Source organism: Tenrec ecaudatus, chromosome 5, assembly GCF_050624435.1.
Source record: "Tenrec ecaudatus isolate mTenEca1 chromosome 5, mTenEca1.hap1, whole genome shotgun sequence".
Lineage (NCBI taxonomy): Eukaryota > Metazoa > Chordata > Mammalia > Afrosoricida > Tenrecidae > Tenrec > Tenrec ecaudatus.
In genome coordinates this window covers 3,059,028-3,086,244 of record NC_134534.1, presented here as the reverse complement: position 1 = coordinate 3,086,244, position 27,217 = coordinate 3,059,028, and the positions used below count along the sequence as shown (strand labels likewise).

At 58.7% G+C, this 27,217-nt stretch overlaps 1 protein-coding gene across 2 annotated transcripts in view; it reads right to left on the bottom strand.

Moving 5' to 3' along the window:
- The window catches only part of TRAPPC9 (trafficking protein particle complex subunit 9), a 292,390-nt gene that overhangs the window by 43,110 nt on the left and 222,063 nt on the right, over positions 1 to 27,217 (bottom strand). For both annotated transcript variants that reach the window (XM_075549225.1, XM_075549226.1), the window contains 2 exons: positions 11,168 to 11,320; positions 4,846 to 4,937 (listed from right to left, as the gene is read on the bottom strand). In XM_075549225.1, the coding sequence (XP_075405340.1) occupies positions 4,846 to 4,937; positions 11,168 to 11,320 (245 nt within the window). The remainder of the gene's footprint in view (positions 1 to 4,845; positions 4,938 to 11,167; positions 11,321 to 27,217) is intronic.

Genomic DNA, 27,217 nt, shown 5'->3' with positions numbered 1-27,217 from the left:
TCAGGGAGAGAAGTGGTATTTAGCCCACTGTCTGTCCAGGAGTCCTTTTGGCAGTTTGATGGTGCACGCTCATGGGCTAGAGACTCAGTCATCCCCTCCCCAGAGACTGACGACCTCCTTGAAGCTTCAAGGACATGGGATGAAACAGTGAGGTAATGCAGTGGCATGGTCCACCCAGCTTCTCACAGTGACCCCCAAAGGCCCAGTGCTGGGAGGGTTAGCTGGCAATCAAGCCATGCCTGGCTGTCACAAGACTCCCAATGTCTAGAATGGGCGGAGGCCCAGGAGTAAGATGCAAGCAAAGCTGGCCGGACAGGCGATGCGGTCATGTGGCAGTGGAGAGGCCAGCGGCCAGTGGGTGGGCTTCTGGGGCATGGGGTCCACCAGGCGACTGTGAAGTGTGATGAGACTGCTGGAGAGGGTGGCCATGTTCGGCCACCAGAGATGGCCCCAAGGCACTCACTCGGCTCCAGTTCCCTGGGCACACGCTGCAGACCCAGCCCTGGTGCCGGATCTGGGGTCTAGGGACATGGAGGGTGAGGAGGGCTTGTCACAATGTCCTGCGATCAGGGTTAGGGGTACAGCAGCATTCAAGGGAGGCCTGGCTCCAGCCTGCATGACTCAGACTCACTGGGGCTGCAGGGGCAACGGGAGCCAGTCAACAGTAGGGAGGCTGGGGAAGTACAGTGGGTCCTGGTCCAATATGACTGGTGTCCTTAGAAGCAGAGCAGGGACACATAGACAGGCGGAAGATAGCCACGTGATGACAGGGGTGATGCATCTCCAACCCGGGGATGCAGAGAGACTGGGGCAGTAGTTAGCCAGGCTACGCTGCATACATCATGTCTCCTGGCTCTCAGAGCAGGGCCAGCAAGCCAAGGGGGCCAGCAGGCCATGGTGGCTCTCCTGAAGCCAAGCCTGGCCCTCGGGGCTGCAGAGCTATGGCGGACATGCTGCTAGGTGCCAGTCCCCAGCAGGCTATGATCCCACTGCTCAAGGTCACAGGCATGGCAAGCTCAGAGGACTGACCTCTCCCAGGTCACACAGACTGGCTTTCTCAGGGCCTCCCATAAACTAGAGCTGGTGGCTCCCTGACCTAGATGCCCCTTACCCCACCCTGCAGGCGGCTGGGCTGGGATGCTGGGGGGAGGCGGCCAGGCCACATGCGCCTTGGTCTGCTCAGCTATGGAATGAGCCAGGGGTCCAGGCTGGCGCCCAGAGCACCAGCCTCTTTGCAGTCATTTCCCCGGTGTGACGTGACCACAGAGAAGCTCTGGGCTTGAGTTGCTCTGAACCCTAACAGGGCTCTCTGCTTCTGGGGTTGACACAGTGAGGGGGTGAAACAGGCCATGTCCCCCCTGCAGGAGGATGAGGGGCCTCCAGGCAGAGACCCCAGAGGGCCCTTCTCTCCAACCCCCACGTGCCTGTTACTGCCAAGCCCTCCCATCTGGGCCCCAAGGGGCTGCAGGACCCTTAGAGATCCAGCCTCCTGGGAGACAGTGGCCGGAGAGTTAAACACAAAAGCAAAGGTTCTATCTTGTAGAAAATCAAACTGAAGAAAGACAAAAATCCCCGCCACCTATTTTTAGCTGCTGCTGATGTAGAAATTCACTTTCTGACTCTGGGGTGGAACAGCCCCGAGACGCTGACACAGGCTGGGTCCCGAGGCCTGAGCTTGGCAGACAGGGCTGCGATGCTGCCAGGGCCGACAGGCTGCGTGACCTGGGCGCCCCACTCCCCGCACTGGGCCCTGGGGTCCCTCGGGGTTGGCTCAGGTCCCTGGGTGGGTGGGACACTAGTCTAGCCGGCCTGCTTGTTGGACTCCGACCACCCCCAGACGGGGCTCCAGAAGGCTGGCGGGACATTGCGCGATCTGTCCGTTCCACTTTTCTATGTGAAGCCCCCTTGGTGACGTAGGGGTTAGGGTTGAACTGCCATCTGCAAGGTGGGCAGTTTGAAACCACCAGCTGCTCCGCAGGAAGAAGACTGGCCTTTCTGCTGCCGCACAGAGTGACAGTTCTGCTTTGTCCTCCTCGCTGTGACTTGTCATCAGCTCAATGGCACTGAGCTTGGTTTGGGTTTGAAAGCACGGTGGGAAAATCCCATGATCTTTCCACCCCAGTTTTCCATAAGCCTTGTGAAACCCCCTTTCCCAGGAAAAATCCAAACCACCCACAACAGGGTCACCGGCTCTCCATGGTTGGGTGGGCCCTGCCCCTGCAGCTTGCTGGCTGAGAGGTCCCCGGGAGGGGGGGCACTAGAGCCCCCCCCTGCCTGGGAGTGAGAGCTCAGCCAGAGGAGGCCCTGCTCTGTGATGTCCGGGGGCTGGGCGGCCCCAGGTGGGAGGGGTGCTAATGTACCTTCCCTTGTCCTGGTTCTGACTGCTGCACTGTGGGCGGGGGAGGAGAAGCCTGATCGGGAGGAAAACACCCCAAGGAGTTTGGGGACACTGGGCCAGACGCTGCTCTGAAATGGCCGGATGAAGAAAAGAAAGCCCTTCTCCCGACAGTACTTGGGTCTTTTCTGCAGCTCTGCAAACCGACCGTGCTCACATTCCCAAGTGCAGAAGGCCCCGAGTCAGCTGGTAAATGGGGGGGGGGGGGCTTTGAAGTTGTTTCACAAAGGCCAATCAACTAACTGCTTTATCCAAGAGCATCCCCTGCCTCCCCCACTCCCCGCCCCCCACACACAATTCTCGAAGGTTTATAATACAGACAAAGGGCCGGCCAGCCAAGGTTGACACCAGGGTCCAGCACATGTGACAGAAGCCAGGTGAGTGGACGAGACTCTACCTCGCACAACAGAGCTGCAAGTGTGAATCCTTACACGCCTGGGGGACCGGGGGCGGGCGTGCATTGGGATCTACCTATCCCTCCAACAGATCAAACACATGGAAGGTCACAGCCCCTGAACGGCACACGTCACCGGTGGACGGATACACAGCTGCTGTGATCGTAATTCACCAGAGTCCCCAGGAGAGGCAGCAGGTAAGGTGGTTTCGGACCTAAACAGTCGAAGTAATGAGGTAGAACGAACTGGTCAGTTTGCAACTCACTTGCGGCCCAGCTGATCGGGGCTGACCAGTCTCCATCAACCTGACCCAACCAGCGAAGCGCAGGAGTGCTGCCTGACACTTGGAGAGGAGCAGCTCTTTGGGGGAGTGGGGGGCCGGAGGGGGAGCCTGAGCCGGGGCCATTGCTAGGTTACCGGGAGAGAGGCAAGGGTCAGCATGCATCACGGGAGCTCTGGGCATCTCGAAGCTGCTCTCGGTCCTGCCAGGTATGGAGAGGGCACTGGCTCTGCAGCCAATCTGTGCTCGGTGACCTGGGTCGGGCAAACTGCACAGGGCTCATGGCACCATCCAACCCTGAAGGGCTCGTGAGTGAACCCGGGAGCTGAACGCAGCAGATGGTACTGCTTAGGCCTTGGAATCTGTATACAAACACCCTGGCCATCCATCTGTCCCCAGGGAGTCCCCTGCCACCTCCCCACATGCCCCCTGGGGCTCTCTCAAGGGGGGGGCACTGTGGCTGATCTGACCTCCACCTCCACCTGACTGAGCCATGTGGGCAAGTGGTCAATCTACTGACCATGCCGATCAGATGAGCCATCTGGGAACAGGGCCTTCCATCACCCTTTGGGTGCCCAGACCTACCTGGGTGCCCAGGGCCCAGCAGGGGTCCATTAAGGAGTCACCTGAGATGTCAGCACTCACACTGGTCCTGCACAAGGGCCCTTGGGGCTCTGGGAGCCCAGCAGCCAACACTGTTTTGGCCAGTCCAGTCAGGTCCCTAAACTCCTTACGTCTCTCCATTGTACTGCAACTGAAGCCACAGGCCAACGACAAGCACCTAGAGCTTTCTAGCACCCGGACAGTCACCCATCTCTCTGCACCACGCACGCGGGTCCCTCCCCATGACACTCCCTGAGGACAGAGACAACCAAAGGTGGTGATGGGTGATGGCAGAGTGGCGGGCAGTGCCTCCCTGCATCACACACACACAGACACACAGACACTGTCCCTCACACATACCCCGTCCCCACGCCCCAGGACCCTGGAACTCAGCAGGAGTCCTCACCCCTGGCCCCTGCTGACCATCGCCCAGTTCTGACAGCCCTCACTAGGAGGGGTCGGGCGGCGAGGATTCTGGGTAGAGGACCTGATACTACTTCTCAAGGACTTCTCAGATAAAATGACCAGGAAGGGCTAGGTGGTGATGACTCCCTATCTGACCTGACCCAACACAGACCACCAAGCAGCAGAAGGCTGCCCCTTCCCCACGGCGCCTGGCTGGCTGGCTGGATTCTCGCAGTGTCCCTGCACCTAAGGAAGGCACCAACTGAGTCAGCGTCCCTGGAGTGAAAGAAGCAGGTGCTCAAGTGACCACCGGCCAACACTCCCTTCTGCCAAGTATGTGTGTGGGGGGGGGAGGGGTACTCCACACACAAGAGCTTACTCCCACAGCACCTAACAGTGACTAACGAGTTCAATCAGGGCGGCCTCTGTGGGACCAAGCAAAAAGCCTCGGATGCCCACACCAGAGAACCAGGCAGAGATGAGAAGGCAGCCCCCAATCCCCTGGTCTCCCATAGGCCTGGGCAGGACACAACCCTCCTGGAAAGGCAGCTGGCCAAGGCCACTGCTCCTGGACGCATCCCTCCCAGCTCGCCGAGACATAGGGCAAACTTGCTGCGTGGACAGATGGTCATCGGCCCCCAGGCCCATGCCATGTCGCAGCTGCAGCCTGTCACCTCGATAGCCCAGGACTGCACCACACATGCCCCTGCCTTGCCACCCCCTCCATGGCCTGTGTGCCTGCCCGAAGTCTGTGCCCCTGTACTCACCCCACTGCAGGGGTGCCAGCTGCAGGTGCTCCAGTACCAGCTGGCTGCGGAGGCCCTCCACGCTGGCCTCTCCGTGCCGCTTCAGGGACGGGTGGGCCTCAGTCAAGGAAAGCTGGCCTCCTTCAGAGCCTGTGAGGGTCCCAGGGTGCCCCCAAGTGTGTGTCAGCAACCTCACCCTGTCCCTCTGGGTGGTATGGTGGTGGGGTGGGGGGGAATCCTAAACCTCATCACTGGGGATGGGGGGAGGTGAGATAAAGAGATAAGTGCACAGAGACCCAGAGGCACTGCCAGGGCTACCCACCAGGAAAGCCCCCTAGTGCCAACCTTACACTTACCGCTCAAAACTCAGTTCAATGCTCACCACCTAACACTCACTGCTCCCCACTCACTGCGCAATCGTCACTTGTTCAACACTCACTGCGCAATCGTCACTCACTGCTCAATGCTCACTGATCAAAACTCACGGCTCAACAGCCGCTGCTCAGCTATCACCGCCCAATACTCACTGTTCAAGGGTCACTGCTGGGGAGCCCCGGCCAGCAGTTGCATCCCCTGCTCCACAGGAGAGCTGGGGACCACGTGGGGCAGATGATGTCCCAGGAAAACCCAAGGGGCGTTTCTACTCCATCACTTGGGGAGACTGACTGGACACCTCCGAACATTTTCAAATTACGTTAGAGGATGGCTGATGGGAAACGAGTAATCACTAAAATCCAAAACCCAAACCCCAGCCCCACTGCCATCCAGGAAGGAGACTCTGATGCTCAGTTGCCCTACACAGCGCTTTAGAGACTGGCTGTTACATGGGAGCAAACAGGTTACATCTTGCTCCGGCAGAACGGCTGGTGGGTTTGAACTGCCAACCATGAGGTGGGCCACCTGGGCACTTAGCCCACCACACCATACACACTGTGGTTCCCAGTCCAAAGACGTAAAAACAGGCAGAACCTCAGGGATCCAGCTCCCACTACACAGCTGGGGCCCAGAGGTAGGCACCCTGGGAGCTGTCCAAGTGCTGAAGCCCCACCTTCTCCGCGAGCCTGTCTGTAGCAGGCTGACCGGTGCCTGGGAGGGGTGGTTCCTTAGCAGAAGCCATCTTCCTGGACCACGGGGGAGGGAGACACAGAGGCAGGGAGGGGTGGGAGAGAGGAAGGTGGGAACCAGGGGGAAGGGGGGAGGCAGGAGGTGAGTGTGAGCTGTGGGAGGGACGGTGACTTCCTTTGTCAACATTCACCGCATCACTGGAGCCCTGGCAGCCCACGGGCTCTAGTCCCCGAGACCCAGCTGATGACCGCTCAGAGGGCAGGGACACACGGACACGTGGGAGTGAATCACTCTTGGCTCCTGTGGCCTCTTAACCCTAAGAAAACACAAGGGTACCCCACACTGTCTGGCCAGACTCAGCCAGCACCTTTCCTCCACCGTCCCAGAAACTGCTCGTCCCACCCCCAACCCCTGCGCCCTCTCCCTCAGAGGGACGGTGGGGACCTGAGACCCAGCCCCTGCTCAGGTCAAACGGCCTACTGGGAGAAGCCTTTGAGCTGCTAGCCTGAGGTCAGCTGTGGGTTTGGGAATGATGACAGCCTTAGGGCTCTGGGGGGCACGTGTGTCTCGGCTGCTCTGTGGGGCCGCTGTGGATGGAGTGGATGCGGGGGGCGGCAGCGTTTGGGGACTCAGCAAGGCCTCGCTCTACTTCCTTCTCTTCCCACGGCAGGCTGGGAGTAGGCCCGCTGCTGGTTTGTGTGTCTCCGCTGAGAGAAGGAAGCAAGATTTCAGAAGTCGCCGGCCTCACCACAGCCCAGTATGACCGTGCTCCTCACAGCAGGGGACCCCTTTCTCCTCTCCCATCCCGGACGCTGCGCTGGGTGTGCGTGCACGCATGTGCATGCGCATGTGCAGTCATGCCAGTCCCCTAAGCCCACTCACCAAGTCGATGCCAACCCTCATGGCCCTTCTTAGATGAAGAACAGTCCCTGGGTGGTTCAAGACTGTACATCTTCATGTTGGCTTGAACTGCTAACCTTCTGGTTAGCAGCCCAGGACTTAACCTGCTGCACCACCGGGGCAACTTGATTCATAGCCAAGAGTTTATCATGATGCCAACCACTCGTGGAGAGAGACCAGAAACCCAATCTATTGGGCAAGGATGAGAGAGATCCCATTTATCATCATGAGTCATCTGTTACAGGGGCCCCGGGGGTGTAGTGGGTAAGTGCTGTGCTGTTAACTGCAAGGTCAGCTATTCAAAACCACCAGCTGCTCCTCAGGAGAGAGATAAGGCTTTCTACTCCACTAAAGAGTTACAGTCTCAGAAACTGAGGTCCCAGGTGGGTGTCCTGAATCAGGTGTACAGGCTGGGGAGGTCCCAGGTGAGTGTTCTGAGTGGAGTGTGCCGTCTCCAGGGGGGTGCCTTCTCTGGGGGATACTGGATGCATGCCATGAATGGGGATGTATGCCATCTCTAGGGGGGGTCCCAGGTGGGTGCCTTAAGTGGGGAGTGCCATCTCTAGGAGTTCTGGGTGGGTGATTTGAGTGGGATGTATCATCACTGAGGGCCCAGGCGGGTGTTCTGCCTGGGGTGTGCCACCTCGGGGGCTCCGGGGTGGGTGCTCTAAGAAGGGCATGCTTCCACTCAGCACCCACACACCAGCTCTGAGGAAATCACTCCAGGTGCAGCAGCTGAGCCAGCCCATTTCAGCTCGGATGAATTAGCCAATTGTCATAAATAGAAATTACACTCATGGAAAGTCGGTTTTAAGTGATTAACGAGCCTCTCTGCGTGGCTCTGCCTTCTCATCTGTACGTTGAGCTTTCAGAGTGCCTGGGGGCCGAGGTGGTCACCTCTAGCCGTGCTCCTGGGCGGGGGACACCCGGCTGCCTGTGGGGAGCTGTCCGGGGACTGCTCAGATGGGCAAGCTGCTGGTCCACCTCTCAGGATCCCCGTTGCCTCCTGTGGGGGGAATGCTGACCCAACTAGTTGATAGGGCACCGACTGAAATGCCCAGGAACATGGCGGGAACTCAGCAGGTGCCATGGCATGGGCCTGGGGTCAAGTGGCCCGGTGACAGAAACTATGTGTACTGGGGGACCTGTCCCATCAGAAGTGAATGTGCATGCCTGCGCAGGCACATGCCGACCAGGGGACTGCACAAAGGCTGTGGGCCTTTCTCCTCTGCACACACAAACGGACACACGCAAACACAGGTCCACCACGTGCCCACCCACAGATGTGAAGCAAACACTGCTGGCCTAGTGCTCCTCCCATCCAGAGCAGGTGATGGTGGTGGTGGTGGTGGTGGTGGGTGTTAGGGTTTACAGCCCTTATCTGCTGAGGGAGCGAGCCCATCCACAGCGCCAGCCCTCCCATAGACGACATCCATCAGGGGAGCCTAGCGTCCAGCTGCAGCTCAAGTCTGCTGCGCCGTGTGCCGGTGTGGAGAGCAAGCTATATCTGCTGGGATGGCCATGGGGCCATGCCCCCCGGGCTGGGCCTCAGTTCTCAGCAGTTTGGCAGCTGTGCCATGGTGATCTGACCTGGCCACTCTTGCCTAACTACCTAGTTTCCGGAACCTCACTGTGCTGACCAGTTTGGGGGGGGGGGAGGGGGCACTGCCGGGTGGAGGCTGCAGCCCCGCCCCAGAGGCCCCAAGGGTCCAAGGGCTGCAGCAAGGGATCCATTCCTCTAGAGCAGTGGTGCTCAACCTTCCTGATGCCGGCACTCGTGTGGGGGTGACCCCACATAACATTACTTCCACTGCTACTTCATCGCTGCCACTTTGCTGCTCTTATGAATCAGGTGACCCCTGTGAAAGGGTTACTCACCCCCAAAGGGGTCGCGCTCCACAGGTTGAGAACCGCTGCCTTAGACCACGCCATGTCTGCTTCCTGCCCCACATGTGACCCCACCGCTCTCTCTAGGGACGAGTGTCAAGTCAGGATTGATTCCCTAATAAAGTCTAAATATTTAGGAAACATTAATGAAGTGCATGAGAAAATTATTAGCCAGTTCCATCTTTGGTCTTTCCATCTGTCTGAACAGAGGTTGACAACAGCGAGTGTCTGCTGTGCCGGACGCCCGTACCAGATGCCAGGCAGGGTAGGGAGGGGAGAGAAGGGACATGCTAATGCCACTGGCCTCCCACTGAACCCACGTGCCACCTTCCTACCCTGGAAGCAGTGGAACATTCTCGTCAGACAAGACAAGAAGAAGTCCCTCAAATACTCCTAATGAGGAAACATGCAGGCCAAGTACCCCTGGCACCTGGCAAGTCTCTGGCCCTATTTGTGGTGTGAATTATTAGGTGACAATAGGTCACAAGGTTGTCACCCACCCCCAGGGCAGGTGTGTGTGTGTGTGTGTGTGTGTGTGTGTGTGTGTGTGTGTGTACAGGCTAGAAGCAAAAAGACCCCAAAACATCAGAGGCACATTTGAGATGCTCACTTTCAAAGATCAAGAGCATTCGGGTGGTCAGTTCTGTCCCAGTGGTGTCCTGATGGCAATCCCGGGACAGTGAAGTGCTGGGACACTAGCTGAAATGGTGGTGGCTCCAGGTCATGCAGAGGACCGAAACCAGGGGCTGGTGGCACTGCTTCTGCAAGCGCCCAGCCTGGAAGGGCCCTCAGAGCAGCTCTGCCCCAGATACAGGGCCACCAGGAATTGGAGCTGACTTGATGGCCCTTGGCTTGGGCAGCATGATGATGAGCCCTGGTGGTCATGTGCTGGGCTGTTCACCGCAGCAATGTCAGCAGTTCGAAACCACCAGGACAGTCTGGAGGACAGCCCTGTGCTGAGCTCCGTGGAGACACCTGTGTTTTCACTTCCTGCTGTACAAGTGGCCATGGCCTTGAACTCCATGGCGGAGGGTGGAGAGCAGCTTCCCTTCACTCCCGGGGTACCCAAGGAGGTCATTCTTGGTGACCTACCTACATGTAGAGTGTCTATTTTGTCACTTCCTTGGAGAGGTAGACCTACAAACCCATATTCCCTTGGACCTTAAAGAAGGACTTTGTCTCAGGCCCAGGACCCATGTCTCCTGGGCTGAGGGCCTCCTCAGAACTTGGCGCAGCATCCTAAGTGCCCGGGGGCAGCCCCATGGCCTCAGTCAGAGGCAGAGCCTCAGAGAGACAAAGGCCTGTGCTGGCAGCGGGCAGTCATACCAGCACTGGCTCTGAGCAAGCGTGCTCTCAGCCCTGCTACCGGTGGGGAGCCCCATCCCTGTCCCCTGGACCAGCTCCTGTGGGCAAAGGTAAAATGCCCCACAGGCTTTCAGGGGGTGATCTTACTGGGGTCCACGGCCAGGCCGGCACTCTGCAGTAGCCCTGGGTGGATCAAAGCCGTGGACACTCTGGCCAGTTTCTCCTCCCCCTTCAAAAGTCGCTCTGCAAAGCTGCCTGCAGCTGCCCCACATGTGATGTCCTCCTCTGAGTCCACCCAGTGCTTGGCACAGTCCCACCCCTGACCCCTGGGGCCCCTCCAGGTGCCCCAGCCTGTAAATCTGCAGAGAAAGCTGGCCTCACTGTTCCTAAGGACCTGGTGAGGGGGAGTTTCTGTGCGTCCTGCTCAACAATGAGGGAACAGCGGCCTGGGTTCTCGACAGAGCCTGCACTCATTCACTCACTCACTCACTCACTCACTCACTCACTCACTCTCTCACCCATTCATCCACCTACTCGCTCACTCCTTTACCCATTTATCTACTTAATCACCCATTCATCCACTCACTCATTCATCCACTCATTCAAACATTCACCCACTCATTCACTCATTTGCCCATTCATCCACTTACTCATCCTTCATCCACCTACTCACTTATTCATTTACCCATTTATCCACTCACTCACCTATTCATCCACTCACTCATCCATTCATCCACTCAATAATTCCCCCATTCATCCACTTACTCACCCTTCATCCTTCATCCACTCACACATGCACTCACTCATTTATTCATTCCTCTGTCTCCCCATCACCCTCACTCAATTCCTGGGTGCCCACTAGAAGCCAAGCCTCTTTGGAAGCCCAGGTCAATAATGTGGGCCTGCTGCCCTGGTCAGTGGTACTGATGGACTCCACTTCCCAGACAACTCCCAAGTGAGAGCTGAGAGACGGCCATCAGCGCCATCACTAACCTGACCAACATCCAGGCCCCCAGGCACGGGCAGCAACAGCTCCACCAGGCCTGTCCTCCACCAAGTGGATGGTTCGCTGGGGCAAGGCGATGCCCACCAGTTGGCTCCCGCCTCCCCCATGGCGCCCCGAGCATCCCGTGGGCACATGGACCCATGCCCTCTAGTCAATCCATGGCCCCATGACAAGGATATGATGGTCCAGCGGATGTCCAGCTTGCTGTTGATCTCCAGCCCACGGGCTTCCTGCCGCTCCTCCTCGAGCTGCCTGGGGTTTCCAAACTGCCCCTTCTCCCCAGGGGACTCGGGGAGACTCTCAAAGTTGAACTTGTCCACTTGAATGGCCATCCTAAGAGAAGGGAGAAACACAACAAGGGGCTGGTCAACTGGCTGTGGGCAGTGGGCAGTGGCGCAGGGCAGGGCACTGTGTACTGCGTCCTGGTCATCGGTCCTTCACCACAGCTCTGCTCCAGCGAGGTGAGATCATTGGCTCCCAGGAGGGGCTGCTCAGGGCTGGGCAGGTGGGGGAGGGGGACACACAGTTTGGAAATGGAGGCACAGAGAGACTCAAGCCCTCAAGAAGACCGTGTCCACCCAAGATGGAAACACCATCCTGCAGTAGGGCGAGGGGAGCACAGCCCAGTGGGCCTCAGACATGAACCCGTCTGGGCTCTGGGTCCTCTTTTGAAAAATCAGGCAGTCTGGGTGGTCCCTGAACCCCACGGTCATCTCCCCGCCAGCCATCACCCAGTACGAACCTGCCAGCCATCTCTCCACCACACTCCCCTTTCTGGGGGTAAAAGTGGACTCTCCCTACAGCTCCTCCCACAGGTGCCTCACCTGGCACCTGTGTGGAGGGCACCCTACCTGTCTGTCTCGGCTCCCCCACATGGAGAATTCTCACTGCAGATGTGCCTTCTTGCAGGTGAGGAGGCCAGAAGTCTGAATTGAGGGCACCAGCCCAAAGCCCAAGGGGAAGGAGCCCTGGGGGTGTTGTGGTCACATGTGGGGTCGTGATCCACATGGTCGGCAGTTTGAAACCACCGGCAGCTCCTCGGAGAAAGACTGGGCTTTCTACTCCCGTCAACAGTGATGGTCTTGGACACCCCCAGCACTGCCTCGATGACAGGGAGGTTTGGGGTTTGGAGGATAGGATCGTGGGAGGAAGGAGTCTCTCTCGGGGGCCCACAGCTCAGTCCACGCGCTGCCTACTCCCCCAGCAGGTCTCCAGGGCAGCACAGGGTCCCCCATGCCTCCCTTCATGCCTTGCTGCGTCCACCCTGGTAGCTGTCTGACGGATTCCAGAACCCACCAGGGTCTCCCTGCCTGCTCGAGGGGGAGCCCTGCTCCAGTCACCGGGCACTGCTGGCTCCACCAAGCCTTTGGGCAGGAGCATGACACAGGCCTCCCTGGGCCACCGCACCCTGCTAGCACTCTCCTCAACCCCTCTCTTCCCTGTGGTCCCAGCATTCATCCCAAACTGTCATTGCTGGGATTGTTCATTTCCTACCTTCCCTATGCGAGCGCCTGGAGGTGCTGCCATGGTGCCCAGGCCGGAACAACACTCGGCACATGTGGTTGGTCCCTGATATACTGGGTGGATGCAGGAACAGGAGCCTGCGCGCCGGCCCTGACATCCCAATCCAGGCACATTCTCTTTCTCACCGTGTCCAGGCCTCTGTCCATCACAGCAGCAGTACCTGGCTGCACCACCATCTCCTTCAGCAGGGCAGAGGCCCACCTCTTCCACCCACCCATGGGGTTCACTGCTGCACCCTTCCCCCCAATATCCCAACGTGTACTGACAGGTACAGGTGTATACAGCCATGGCATGCATAACTAAGCACCATGAGGAACAGTCAATGGGCCTGGAGGTTCACAGTTTTAGGGGGACACCAGGGTCACCTGGCACACCAGAGTCCACAAAGAGGAGGTTCTTTCTACACCTGGCTGGGGTGAGCAGTGGGTGGGGTCTTCCAAGGCTGAGGGGCAGCTATTGGCCAGACTGAGTCTTCAGGGAAGAGGGGTGAGGGGAATCCAAGATGCAGGACACCAGTGGTGGCTAAAGGGCCAAGAGGATATGACCGCCACCACTCTGAGACCAGAAGGCCCAGCTGGTACCCGGCTATCACCACTGACCACTCTGCAAGGGGTCACAGGAAAAGGTCCCAGGAGGAGCAGGGGAAAACGGCAGAACAAAACTGCAAAGTCAAAGACCTGGCATCTCGGTTGGCTTAAGACGGGTGGGACCGCCAAGCCTGGGCCCTTCGGCCACCCTTCGGGCCGGCGTCTGAGCTCACCCCCACAGCTCCACTGTGACTCAGAGAAGGTCTACCGGGGGACCGTGGCACAGAGCAACCGACCATGTGAGATAAGGGGCCAGCACGTGCACAGGGGCATCATTCGGCGGGGTGCGTAGGAAGGAGAGAGACCAGGGTTTGGAACCACAGCGGGGAAGGGGGATGAGGGACGGCCGTCCGGGGACGGTGGTCAAGGATACAAGACCAAAGGCGCAGCACGGGTGCTGGAGGGAGAAGGGACTCGCCCTGCAAACCTTCACCCAATTCACAACAAACAGCTAAAAATACACAAGGAAAACCAGGGCATGAGCAGAATTTGATAAATTAAGGAGAGACTCGGCTTCATTTCTATGCCATAAGAAGGGCCCATTGAAACGCTCACCATTTGGGTCACACTCACTACACACACACATATACACATACACACACGTGCACGCGCACACATATATGTGCACACACATATGCAAGTAAAACCATTAGTCTTTTCCATAGACTTGGAAAACCCCGAACCCAGGTCCCCGGGTCCATTCTGACTCACAGGGACCCTGGAGGACCAATGAGAGCTGCCCCTACGGGGTTCCAGACAGCCTCATCTCTCTCCCTTGGGGAGAGCGGTGGTCTTGAACCACTGGCTGTGGTTGGCACCCAGTGCCCCCCTGCCCAGGCTCAAGGATGTGAACCTCCCGCCAAGCAGAAAGCCCGAGAGACTGGTGTTTAAGGTGCAGAAGCGCAAGGCTCAGTTCAAAGAGGAGGTCTGGGCGTGGGTGGGGGGGAGAGCCGTGGGCTGTCAATCAATCCACAGCAGCCGGGTTGGAGTGGGGGTGGGAAGTGAGGCATTGGGGGCTGGGCTGCCCAAGGTCGAGCAAGAAGGAGGGTTCATGCTGTGCCCAGGGGACTTTAAAATACTCTATTTGCTGTTCTGTTTTGATCATAAAAGCAGATCAGCTTACCGCAGAAAGCGGGGTGGAAACTACACGCAGGCTGGGTCTCACGCACTCACGGCCAGATCTTCATTCGACAGTCTCTGTCCTGAGGATGTGCGAGGGGTCGGATCGTGTCCCTCTCACCCCCCACCCCCCACCCCAGCAAACAAAACTGCCATCTTGGCAGTTACATGGCGATGTCATCATTCCTCTCTGATGGGATCAGCAGATCTGCCCCTTTCCCAGCTCACAAGCCTCACCTATAAGGGGTGGGGGTGAGGGGTTCCCTGGGGTGAGCGCACATCTTACAAGAGAGTAAGGAGAGAGCAGGAAGCAGACGCCCAGCTGCGCTGATGACCTCCCAGATCTTGGATTCTCAGAGCTTTCCCATCGACAACAATAACAAGTAACTTTTAAAAGGGCGTGGCAAACACCTTTCCGCTCACACTTCTGTCCCTAGCATAGTATTACTGGCATGGGAGCGAACTTGGGGGCCTGACACAGGAAGGCCCCCTCCTGTGCGGGAGGCCCTCCCAGCCTCTTGCCCACTGGTGATGGCCAGTCCTTAGTCGTTGGTGTCACAGACCTGTGTGTCCACTGGCAGTGGTGTGTCCACTGGCAGTGCTGGGAACCCGGAGCCTGGCACTGCTCTGAGGACTCACACACTCTTCCTCTTTCTTCCCGGCTGTGGGACCTACCCAGGCCAGGGGCTGATTCTGGCATGCAGGGGCCCAAGACTCACCATTACTGGGGCACACAGCCTCAGCTTTCTCCCGGGGAGCAGCCAACACCCCACCCACTGTGCCACCAGGGCTCCCTGATGACCAGCAAAATCCCATGTCATCCCTCTGCCTCAAAGGTGACCGAAGCTGACTTGAGCTGTGCCCACAGAGGAGGCCGGCATGGGGCTTGAGTTTCACTGAGCACGCTAATTTAACTGTCCTGCCTGGTGACCCCAAGGGACCGGGCACCTTTCAGAGAAGCCCAGAGGGAGGGGGCAGGAGCCAAGGTTTGCAGCTGGAGGGGGGTGGGGCCACACTCAGGCACTGCTGCCACCTGGGCTGTCCTGTCTGCTAGGGAGGACCAGCCTGGACTGTAAGGAACTGGGCCATTTCCTCCTGTGACCGTGAGAGCCCCTCGCCATGTTACGGCCCCTCCCTGATGGGGGGGCCAACCGGCCTGATTCCTCCCACCCGGACCGCCTAAGCAGAGGCTATAGACCTAGAACGGGCTCTCCGCCAACCCCCTTCCCAGCCAGATGCCAGCCCCGTTCTGTACACCCAGGGACTGCCCCTGCCTCTGTGGCATGCAAGGGTTCCACGTGGCTCCTGGGAAGTCCCAGTCTCCAGCTGCCCCTTGACCAGGCAGTGAGCTCTCTCGCTTGAGGCATGCCATGGGTCAGGGCCACGGCTGTGGGAGGTCAGTGGCTATCCCACCCCACCCCCACCAGAAGCTGGCCTGGCACTGCCCCGCCCTCTGTGAAGAAAGCATTGGTCCACCCAGTGCCTGGCGAGGACGCATATCTTTTGTCCGAGGCAGCCTGGGACTCAGTGGCCACCAGGCTCCCAACTTGAGAAGCCCTCTGGTTGACTTTGCTCATTGACTGCTAGGGACAGCTCACCCGTATAGCAAGGCCTGGTGAGCACTCACTAGACAGGGCGGGGGGCAGGGGGAGTTCCAAAGACACCCCCCCAACCCTGGTGCTCAGCCCTAGAGATGGCAGCAGCTGTCACGGTCGGCTCCCTCCCCCAGTTCCCCCCCTCCCCGCCAACAAGGCCGCGGAGTGTGCGAGCTTTCCCTCCCCTCATCTGATTCTCAGTCCCGGGTTCTCAGAGCTGCTCCGTCAGGTCCCCCACACCCACCCCCACACCCACCACTCCTGGATTCTGTTCCTCTTTGGCGAGTCGGCGTTAATAAAATTAATACTATTATGGAATGCCAATTTTCATGTTTAATTTTATGGCCAAATGTGACAATAACTGTCAAAGAGTTGGCACTAAAAATAGGTGCTGTGATTTTTTTCGGAGGCTCTGTGGGAAAAGGCGGGGGGGGGGGACAACAGAAAGAGAATGGGGTTTTTAAAATACCAGCTCAATCTGATCCTCTCTGAGCAGCTCCCCTCGAAAGTCGGCCCGATGGCATTTAAATACAAATCGAGGCGCTGGATTGAAAAGGACTAGCTGCGTATAATTAAACTGAACTTTCATCCGGGACAAGTGACAATGCGGAGGCTGGTATTCTAAAGGTATGTGGGGCGTCTGCCAGACAGAGGTCTGTTGGCCCGACAGAGTCCCCGCTCATCCTCCAGGGGACAGGCAGGGCCAGCCACCTGGGTCCATCCTTCCCAAAGGGGACAGGACAGGACTGGAGATGCTCCCTGCAGACTCCTGCCTACATCTAAGGAGGAGGCAGCCGTGAGGCCCGGTGATCATGACAGTGGCAGACAGCTGGTGCTCTCCTGTCCTGCGAGGCCCAATATGCCCGAGCTGCACCCGCTCCAGACACAGGCCCGGAACTCCAGGAAGTCCTGTCCCTGGGCTGCCCAGGCGATACGCACCTTGCTGTCCAGCCTTCACCTCCTTGATGCCAGGCTGGAGGGCATCTGTGCCGCTGTGGGGCACCCTGTCTGTGTGCAGAATGGTCTTGCTCCCAGGGACTTCCAAGGGCCAGCCTCCCACAGTGCCCCTGGGCATGATCCAGCTGCCAACATGGTGACTAGTCCCTGAACTTGTGACCACTTGTGCTCCCAGGGGTCCTGAACAACAGGCCCCCCACAGTCACAACCCCTAGGGCTGACAACAGTGGTCACAATCAGGCCACTAGCCCAAGGCCACAGGGATAGGTATGCCAGAGAGGGTAAGGGTTGAAGCCAGGCCTCTGTGTAGGTGCCTGACGCCCATGGTCACAGTCAATGATCAGGCCCTAAAGGATGTCATCCCCATGGGGGCCTTGCAATGGATGCTGTTCCAGGGCCCTGTCTGAGGTGAGGGGCAGGCACGTGAGCAAGCTTCCCCTGGGAGCAGCATCCCGCCTGCCCCGTGTGCTGGAGGACCTGGTGGGCAGACTGGGGAGGAGACAAGGCTGCATCGGGGAAGGCTCCCTCAGTCGTCCAAGGTGTTGACTTTTTCCTCCATCTGGACACCCACCTCTTGGGTGGGGGCAGTGGGGAAGCAGCGGCCACTGTCTACGGCATACCCCACAGCTACTGAGGCCCTCGTCAAGCTCATCAGTAGAGAGACACCCCAAAACAGCTCCTGGGGAGCAGCCACAGAGGGGAGGGGCTGAGGGAGCCTGGCCCAGATACAGGGGGAAGCCCAGGCACAGTGTAGGCCCCCAAGGCAGGGGCTGCATGGGCAATGCCAAGGACACCTGGCCCTAGGAAGCAGAGTCCCCTTAGAGAAAGGCAGCCCCTGGGAAGTGAGCTGGACCCCAGAGTCAGGCCATTCCACACCCACTGCTGCGACAAGGAGTGTTGTGGGTCCATGTGCCAAGCCCCCACCTGTTTCTGCACATGTGGTGGTATAGCGTGCTCTGCACACGTGCGCACACAAATCCAGGAGCCTTTCCCCAACCGTGGGGATTGGCGGGGGGGAGGGGGGGCTGAGTACCAGCAACTCAGTGGAAGAAAGATCTGGCGGTTGGCTTCCAGGGATGGCAGGCTTGGAAACCCTGTGGGGCAGCTTCACTCTGTCCTACAGGGTCACCAAGAGTCCGGGTGGACTGGACAACACCTAGCAACCACGCTGCTTCCCGCCGGGTTGCTCACCCCAAGGTTGGAAGTTCGAAACTACCAGCCGTTCCTTGGTAGAAAGACAAGGCTCTCTCTACTCCCCACTGTCCCTTCTTCACGGGGCATTCCTCAAGTGTAACGGGGCACCCAGAGCAGGCGCGGGACAGCCTCAAACAGGGACAGTGGGAATCCAGCTCCCCTCCAGACTGTGTCAGCCTCCACGTGGGGCTACCCCCACCCTACAGCCTCTGTCCCTCCCCTAGGGGTTACCCCAAACCTACAGCCTCTGCCCCTCCTCTAGAATACCCCAACTCTACAGGCTCTGCCCCTCCCCTAAAGGTCTCTTCCTGACCGACAAGAGCGGCCTGGCCTCTCACCGTGCCTTTGTACTGGCCAGACAACATCCAAAACCCGAATTCCAAGATGAGAGGGGCACGGAGGACAGAGTGACCGTCACGGGGAAGACACAGCCAGCCCCACGGTTACTACTCAGAAGGCAGGTGGTTCACATGGAGTCCCAAGGTGCCTCCCAGAGACCAGCCCCAGAACACCCGACAGGGCCGGTTCAAGTCCAGCAGCCACTCATTGGGAGAAAGCTGAGGCTGTCTGCTCCGGAAAGACTGACAGCTCCAGAACCCCACAGAGGGTGGCTGCAGGCTGGAATAGACTCAGAGGAAGAGATGGGCTGTATCTGGGCCTGCTGTTCACTTGGTTCTGACCCCCAGCGACCCTGTGCACAACAGAACCCAACACTGCCCGGTCCTGCGCCGTCCTCACATGGCACGTTTGAGCCCATGGCTGCAGCCACGGTGTCAGTCTGTCTCGTGCGTGCGTGGAGGGCCTTCCTCTCCTTCCTGGCCCTCTCTGGTGTTATCGCTGTTGTTCTGACCCGTTGTGACCCAGGCACAACAAACGCCCCCACGTTTGAGCCCGTTCTTGCAGCCACTGTGTCAGGCGATCTCGTCGGGGGCCTCCTCTCTCTCTCTGACACTCTACTCTACGGAGCATGATGTCCTTATCGAGGGACGAGGTGCGTGAGGAGCCTCTCCCCCCTGGCTCCTAAGGAGCATCTGGCTGTTCTTCTTCCAAGGCAGGTCTGCTGGTTTGGGCTTGGGCAGCCCAGGAAAATACAATGGTGGCTGGACCGCATGGCTGCGCATCTGCTAGGGGTCTGGGCTGACCTACAGCCTCCCCAGCCTGCCCCCGGGGGCATCTCTGAGGCTCTGCTGCAGCCCCCACCCCAGGGCACCATTCCAGCTTGCCGTCTCCCGAGTTGGCGCAGCTTGCGGGACACCCTCCTGGCCACCTTCGGGAGAAACAGGCCAGTGGCCGAGAGGCAGGGGAGAAGCCAAGCAATAACGTGCTGATTCTTTTTTTCTTTTTTAATCCAAGCGTTCTATCACGTTCGGTTCTAGTCAGCATTATCACCTTGGTCATCTTCACTTCACGTTCCATGTTGTGCAGGCGCCACTGCGCCGGACACAAGGAAATGAAATGGGGCCGGTGGGGGCGATACACAGACATGGGCGCGGAGCACAGGACAGGACCCAGTGGCCAACGCCAAGCAGCCTTCTCCCTGCACGGAGACAGGACTCGGGGCTCAGGACCCCGACTTGGAGGAGGCTCCCTGAAATCCCTCGGGACTCATTGTGTTAACAACTTCGGGACTTGCGCTCCGTGAGTGCGTGCAGCACAGTCACTGAGCAGGCCCACGGGCTGTCGTTCCTTGGGGAAGTGGGTTGCCACGTCTTTCTCCCGAGGAGCAGCGCTGGGCTTGAACTGGCCCTGTTGGGTGTTCCAGACTGGTCTCTGGGAGACGTGCTGCCAGCACTTTGTTTCACAGTACCCTTGGGCTCGATCTGCACCACCAACCTTCCCAGCAGCAGCTGTGGGGCCGGCCGTGCCCGCACATTACTGTGGGCAGATAGCACCACCCGTGGGTTCTGAGGCTGGGCGTGTTTATTGTAGCAGACAGCATCCTCTTTCTCCCACAGAGCGGCTAGTGGGCTCGAACTGCTGGCCTGTGGTCAGCAGCCCATCGTGCAACGCCCCCCCCCCGGGCCCTCGGGGCTCCTAGTGTTCACTCTATACACAGAAACCAAGAGAAGGGCACGCTGCACAGGAGCCAGGACTCTCCAGCTGCAGAGTCTGAGACGATGGTGCCCGGAACAAAGACAGCCACCCACCACCCACCCTGAGCGTGTATCCCTCTCCACAGGCCCAGCAGTCATCCAGTCCCAGCACCAAGCTCCTGACGCCTCTCCGGAGTCTCTCAGCCTGCTGAGCACCACCTGCCTGCATCAGCTGACAGTGACAGACCCACTGCTGCACCTGCCCCATCTCCAACCTCACAGACATGGAGACCTCACACAGGTTCATGTCCACACCTGCCCCGTCTCCAACCTCACACAGGTTCATGCCCACACCTGCCCCATCTCCAACCTCACACAGGTTCATGCCCACACCTGCCCAGTTTCCAACCTCACACAGGTTCATGTCCACACCTGCCCCTTCTCCAACCTCACACAGGTTCAGGTCCACACCTGCCCTGTCTCCAACCTCACACAGGTTCATGCCCACACCTGCCCCTTCTCCAACCTCACACAGGTTCATGCCCACACCTGCCCAGTTTCCAACCTTGCACAGGTTCATGCCCACACCTGCCCCTTCTCCAACCTCACACAGGTTCATGCCCACACCTGCCCAGTTTCCAACCTCACACAGGTTCATGTCCACACCTGCCCCTTCTCCAACCTCACACAGGTTCATGCCCACACCTGCCCCTTCTCCAACCTCACACAGGTTCATGCCCACACCTGTCCTGTCTCCAACCTCACACAGGTTCATGCCCACACCTGCCCAGTTTCCAACCTTGCATAGGTTCATGCCCACACTTGTCCCGTCTCCAACCTCACACAGGTTCATGCCCACACCTGCCCTGTCTCCAACCTCACAGACACGGAGACCTGGCACAGGCAACCGCTGCTGTCTTGTGTGCTGTGAGCTCCATAATGCAGGGGCTCCTGCCATTCTCCGAGTTGCCAAGGATGAAACTGGGTGCTCAGCCCACCTGCTGGGCTCATGGGGAACAGAGCTGAGCCAGGAAAATTCGGGGTTGTGACACAGGCATGCTGGTCCTGGTGAGTGCACAGTGCAGTAGCGTGGGCACACCCTGTCCCACTGGGCTTCTGGTTACTGGCTCTGCAGATGCTATATTGGTGACCAGAGAGAGGCTGGCGGCCATTGTCTGTGGGCGAGGCCATCTTCCCAAGAGCACTCGCTCTGTGTCTCTGTGGCCCATTCTGGCCACGGTCACTTGTCTGACTTCTGCATGATGCCATTTCCCCCTTCCAGACGACAGTGCAGGCTGGAGAGTTCTGCGCTGCTTGGGGCAGCCACCAACGTCGCGTGACTTGCTTCTCCATGTGGCCCTGAAGCTGCACTGGTCTGTGTGATAGGAGTGTTAGCAGGTCACACCCTTCTGGTGACAAGTCACACCCTTCTAGCGGCAGGTCATACTCTTCTGGTGGCAGTCAGTGCCTTCTGGTGGCAAGTCACACACTTCTGGTGACAAGCCACACCCTTTCGGTGGCAGGCCACAACCTTCTGGGGAGTCCTTTTCCAAAGGGACATATGGTCTCCATACCCAATGGCTAATTTAATAAAAAGAGAGGCATGGGGGGGGGTGTAGCTGGCAGAGCCCCTGGTGGCACCTGAGCCTGCTTTGCTCGGTGACTGGGCAGGGTGATCTGTGGGTAACGAGGGTTCTGACTTGAGCGAGCCCTGAGTTCTTGTGAGAACCGCTGAGCGGGATCCGGGGCTTCATGGTGATTCAGTCACAGCGCCGCTGCGAGACCAGGATGGACTGGAATCTGCAGAAAGTGGGTGTGCTGGCCTGAGACGCAAGCACCCTGGGAAGGGGGCTCAGGGGAGGCGTGGTAACTGGACAGTTGCCAGGCCTGCGGAGGGTGACGTCCATTCAGAGCGGCACAGGTGGTTGCTGCGCCTTCCGAATCTGTCATCTAGGAGACGGGCGAGCAGCTGGTCACTCAGCAGCTGGGGTGCTGCCCTGTCACTTTCCCACCCTGGCTAGGTCTCAGAGGGTCTGCCCGTGAGCCTGGTGCTGGTTCTGCTGCAAACACCCTGGCCAGCCAGCCGGTTTTATGCCTTTCAAAACGGGCTCCCGCCAAGTGCATGTGTGCAATCTCACCTTCCAGGACACCCGAAAGACCCACAGCCCGGCAGAGCTGCTGGAAACCGGCCGGCCTGCCACGCGTGGTCTAAGCGACTACTCCGCATGCGTGTGGCATTGCTTTGTAACGCCGGGCTCCGGGCTGGGTGTTGAGATGTGTGTGTGTGTGTGTGTGTGTGTGTGTGTGTGTGTGTGTGTGTGTGTGAGAGAGAGAGAGAGAGAGAGAGAGAGAGAGAGAGAGAGAGAGAGAGAGAGAGAGAGAGAGAGAGAGAGAGAGAGAGAGAGAAATCATACAGCAATTTCCAAGGGGACCCCTCCGGGGAGGTGGAGGGGGAAAAAGGGTGGGCTGGGACTTGCTCATCATAGACACTGAGTGAGGTGGTCAGGTGGCCCCTCTGCTGTGGGGTCACCTTTCATGTGCACCTAATAACATCTCAAGGACACAAAGTCAGCCAGCCACAGGGGACATGGTGTCCGGTCCCCACCCCAAGGCCCCCAAGCCAAGAGGCAGGCGATCAGTGAGCCTTCGGTGGCTGTGGACCTGGGCACGGCCCTGCTGGAGAACTGGAGGTGCTGGGCTATTCCCTGCCCACCGGATAAGAGGAGCCCCACTGCCCTCTCCCAGGTGGGCAGCGATTCCTGGAGCCCCTACGCCCATCCTGGGGAGGTGGACGCCGCTCAGTCTGACTGGGCTTCAGTGACCAGAGTCCAGTCTCAGGCAGAACTGTCCAGGCCCCAGGTCACTGGCATGTCTGTGGTCAAGCATGACTGGGCATGGCGTTAGGGAGTAAACTCTGACCTGATGTTGTCCTCCCTGCCTCTCCCAACCCCCAAACACACACAGAAAAGAAAATCCTGGCCTGGCACTGTGGCCTGCTGCCTCCTCCTGGTAAGCTGGGTCCCCATGGGCCCCGCCTAATGTGGGATTGCTGTGGGGACGAGGGGACGGTGCGGCTACTCCCCAGGCACTGGAGATTCGTTGGTTCTGGGTATTTGGGGTTATTTTTGCCATTTGGGGATCTGCTGTGTGTTCTGAGGTACAACAGTCATTTGTGAATGGGCTGGTGACACGTGGTGACTGCCCTGTCCCAAGGAACCGCCGAGGCCCCATGGCTCGCCCAGACCCAGATGAGAAGCTGGGGCATGGCTGGGACACCCCAGACACAGCGCCCCAACAGCCCCACACACACGGCAGCAGAGGTGAAGCCCCCATCACAGCCGGCCAAGGGGAAGAAGGCTGAGGAAGGAAACTCCACGCTCTGGTTCTTCCTGCTCAGAAGTGTGAGCCCATTTCCCATTGCTGCGCCAGCTGCTTCCTGAGCACCAGGCCCCTCTCCTCAGATGGCCCTCAGCTGACCGCTCCCCAGCTCCTCCCGGAACATGAACCCCCAAGGGCCGGCTTCGGGGTCACCTGGCTCTCCAGGAGGACGACTTTGCTGCTGGGTCAGGCGCTGTTGAGTCGGTTCTGACCCCAGAGGGAGACCTGGTGGGCACCGCCCCGCCCTGCGCCAACCTCACACGTGTTCCTGTGTCTGAGCCCCTGAGTACAGCCACTGTGTCTGTCCACCTCCGGACAGCATGGCCAGAGGACGCGAGGCCAAGTGCTGCCACCCTCGCCTTCAAGGAACCCTCCCTCTGACCGCACTTCTTCCAGGGCGGGCTGCTCCGTTCTCAGGGCAGCCCACCCACGGGGCTTTCCGTCATCCTGGCCAGCACTGCCCTTCCGACAGGGCAACTCTTCCTGATTCACTGCCCAGCCCCCTTTCACACGCCTGCAAGGTGACAGGAAGTGCTGTGACCTGGGGTGGGCCCTCCTCAGAGACTGCTGACTGGGGTTGTGAGGAGGAGACTGCTCTCACAGGTGCCCATGGATGAGCAGCTGGCTGAGCGTGAGCCTCAGTTTCCCCCTCCACCCCATGCCTCCTTGGCCCTGCAATCTTTGTCTCCAAGAGCGTGACGGCGGAGGCCCATGGAAAGCCCAGGATCCTCCAGGATGTTGGGGCCCGCAGGAGGGTGACCAGGCCCAGGCTGGGCTTGGCCCTGAGATGAGTCTGGGCAGCCCCCTGGGCTGAGAAATGAGGTGAGGTCCAACTGGCAGTGCCCTTGGGTGGCCCACAGGACCCTCCCTGGGGGTATCTGAATGAACTAAATGGAGGAGAGAGGTCGAGGGGGTGGGCAGGCCCTGGGTGTGACTGAAGGAGAAGATCCACTTGGAGGATGACAGGGCGGCCTGGCACCCGAGCCTTGCTGCCCGGCCATGAGCGCCTGGGAACAGGAGCTGAGGGCAGGGGGACGTGGGCAGCGGGCAACGCATGACTGTGCAGGAGCAGGCACTGGCAAGGGTGGGGAGAGCCCGAGGCGAGCCCCTGCCGCCCTGACATTAATCATAAAGGGGTTCATGCGAAGGGAGGGCTGTGGTGAAATTTAATTTTAATGGCTTGATGATGAAGCCAAAGAGCACCGTAATGATCACATCTCAATTTCCTGGAGAATTAGAGGCCTCGCTGCCTGCTGTCTTAGGGGCTCTCACTGCTTCACCCGGCTATGCTCATCTCCCGGGCCGGGACACGCGGGTGCTGCCTCCCCGGCAGGGCCTGCACTGCCGTACGTGTCGGGAGAAGGGCAGCCGACACCAGGCAGCCCTGGGCTCCAGGGCCACCCGGTGGCAGGGCCGTAGGCAGTCTTGACTCCCTGAGCCTCCTTGGTCATTTGCAAGAGTGGGTGTGAGGCCCACCCCTCATGGTGAGTGCCCACGCTGTGCCCAGCTCCGGGCCATGACAGCCAGTGCCCATTGTGGGCAGGGAACCACAGGCCATCCCGGGAGACCAGGTGCGGCAAAAATGAAGCTGACTGCAGGCCCAGCTCCAGCGTGGGGACACTCGGGGGGGGGGGGGAACTTCCAGAGGGCCCTTAGGTGAGGTGCTGAGCAGGTAGGACAGGCTCCCTGCTCCAGGTTGACAGAACACAGGATTTAAATGACAGTTTCAAAGGAGCTCTAGGAGGTGTGGTGACAATGGTGACAGCTCCACGCTTAAACATCTGATGTGCAGTCTCCTCCACGTCCCTGAGGCACACGCACCGACATACGCACTCACTCTGCTCACGCGGACGCTGTCCCTCGGATACTCATACACCCTTACACCCACACCCGCTCGCACTGATCCTGTCCCTCTGATACTCGTACACTTTTACACCCACACCCGCTTACACTGACACTGTCCCTCGGATACTCACACTCTTACACCCACACCTGCTCAAACTGACACTGTCCCTGATACTCACACTCTCTTACACCCAAACCCGCTCACACTGACACTGTCCCTCTGAAACTCACACTCTCTTACACCCACACCCGCTCACACTGACACTGTCCCTCTGAAATTCACACTGTCTTACACCCACACCCGCTCACACTGACCCTGTCCCTCTGATACTCACACTCTCTTACACCCACACCCGCTCACACTGACCCTGTCCCTCTGATACTCACACTCTCTTATACCCACACCCACTCACACTGACACTGTCCCTCTGATATTCGTACACCCTTACACCCACACCCGCTCACACTGACCCTGTCCCTCTGATACTTACACTCTCTTACACCCACACTCACTCACACTGACCCTGTCCCTCGGATACTCACACTCTCTTACACCCACACCCACTCACACTGACCCTGTCCCTGTGATACTCGTACACTCTTACACCCACACCCGCTCACACTGACACTGTCCCTCGGATACTCGTACACTCTTACACCCACACCCGCTCACACTGACCCTGTCCCTATGATACTCGTACACTCTTACACCCACACCCGCTCACACTGACCCTGTCCCTCTGATACTCGTACACTCTTACACCCACACCAGCTCACACTGACCCTGTCCCTCTGATATTCGTACACCCTTACACCCACACCCACTCACACTGACACTGTCCCTCTGATACTCACACTCTCTTACACCCACACCTGCTCACACTGATCCTGTCCCTGTGATACTCGTACACTCTTACACCCACACCCGCTCACACTGACCCTGTCCCTCTGATACTCACACTCTCTTACACCCACACTCACTCACACTGACCCTGTCCCTATGATACTCGTACACTCTTACACCCACACTCACTCACACTGACCCTGTCCCTCTGATACTCGTACACTCTCTTACACCCACACCCACTCACACTGACCCTGTCCCTGTGATACTCGTACACTCTCTTACACCCACACCCGCTCACACTGACCCTGTCCCTCGGATAATCACACTCTCTTACACCCACACTCACTCACACTGACCCTGTCCCTATGATACTCACACTCTCTTACACCCACACCCACTCACACTGACCCTGTCCCTATGATACTCACACTCTCTTACACCCACACTCACTCACACTGACCCTGTCCCTCTGATACTCACACTCTCTTACACCCACACCCGCTCACACTGACCCTGTCCCTCGGATAATCACACTCTCTTACACCCACACCCGCTCACACTGACCCTGTCCCTATGATACTCACACTCTCTTACACCCACACCCGCTCACACTGACCCTTTCCCTCGGATAATCACACTCTCTTACACCCACACCCGCTCACACTGACCCTGTCCCTCGGATAATCACACTCTCTTACACCCATACCCGCTCACACTGACCCTGTCCCTCTGATACTCACACTCTCTTACACCCACACCCGCTCACACTGACCCTGTCCCTCTGATACTCACACTCTTACACCCACACCCGCTCACACTGACCCTGTCCCTCAGATAATCACACTCTCTTACACCCACACCCGCTCACACTGACCCTGTCCCTTGGATAATCACACTCTCTTACACCCACATCCGCTCACACTGACCCTGTCCCTCTGATAATCACACTCTCTTACACCCACACCCGCTCACACTGACCCTGTCCCCTGATACTCACACTCTCTTACACCCACACCCGCTCACACTGACTCTGTCCCTATGATACTCGTACACTCTTACACCCACACCCGCTCACACTGACCCTGTCCCTCTGATACTCGTACACTCTTACACCCACACCCGCTCACACTGACCCTGTCCCTCGGATAATC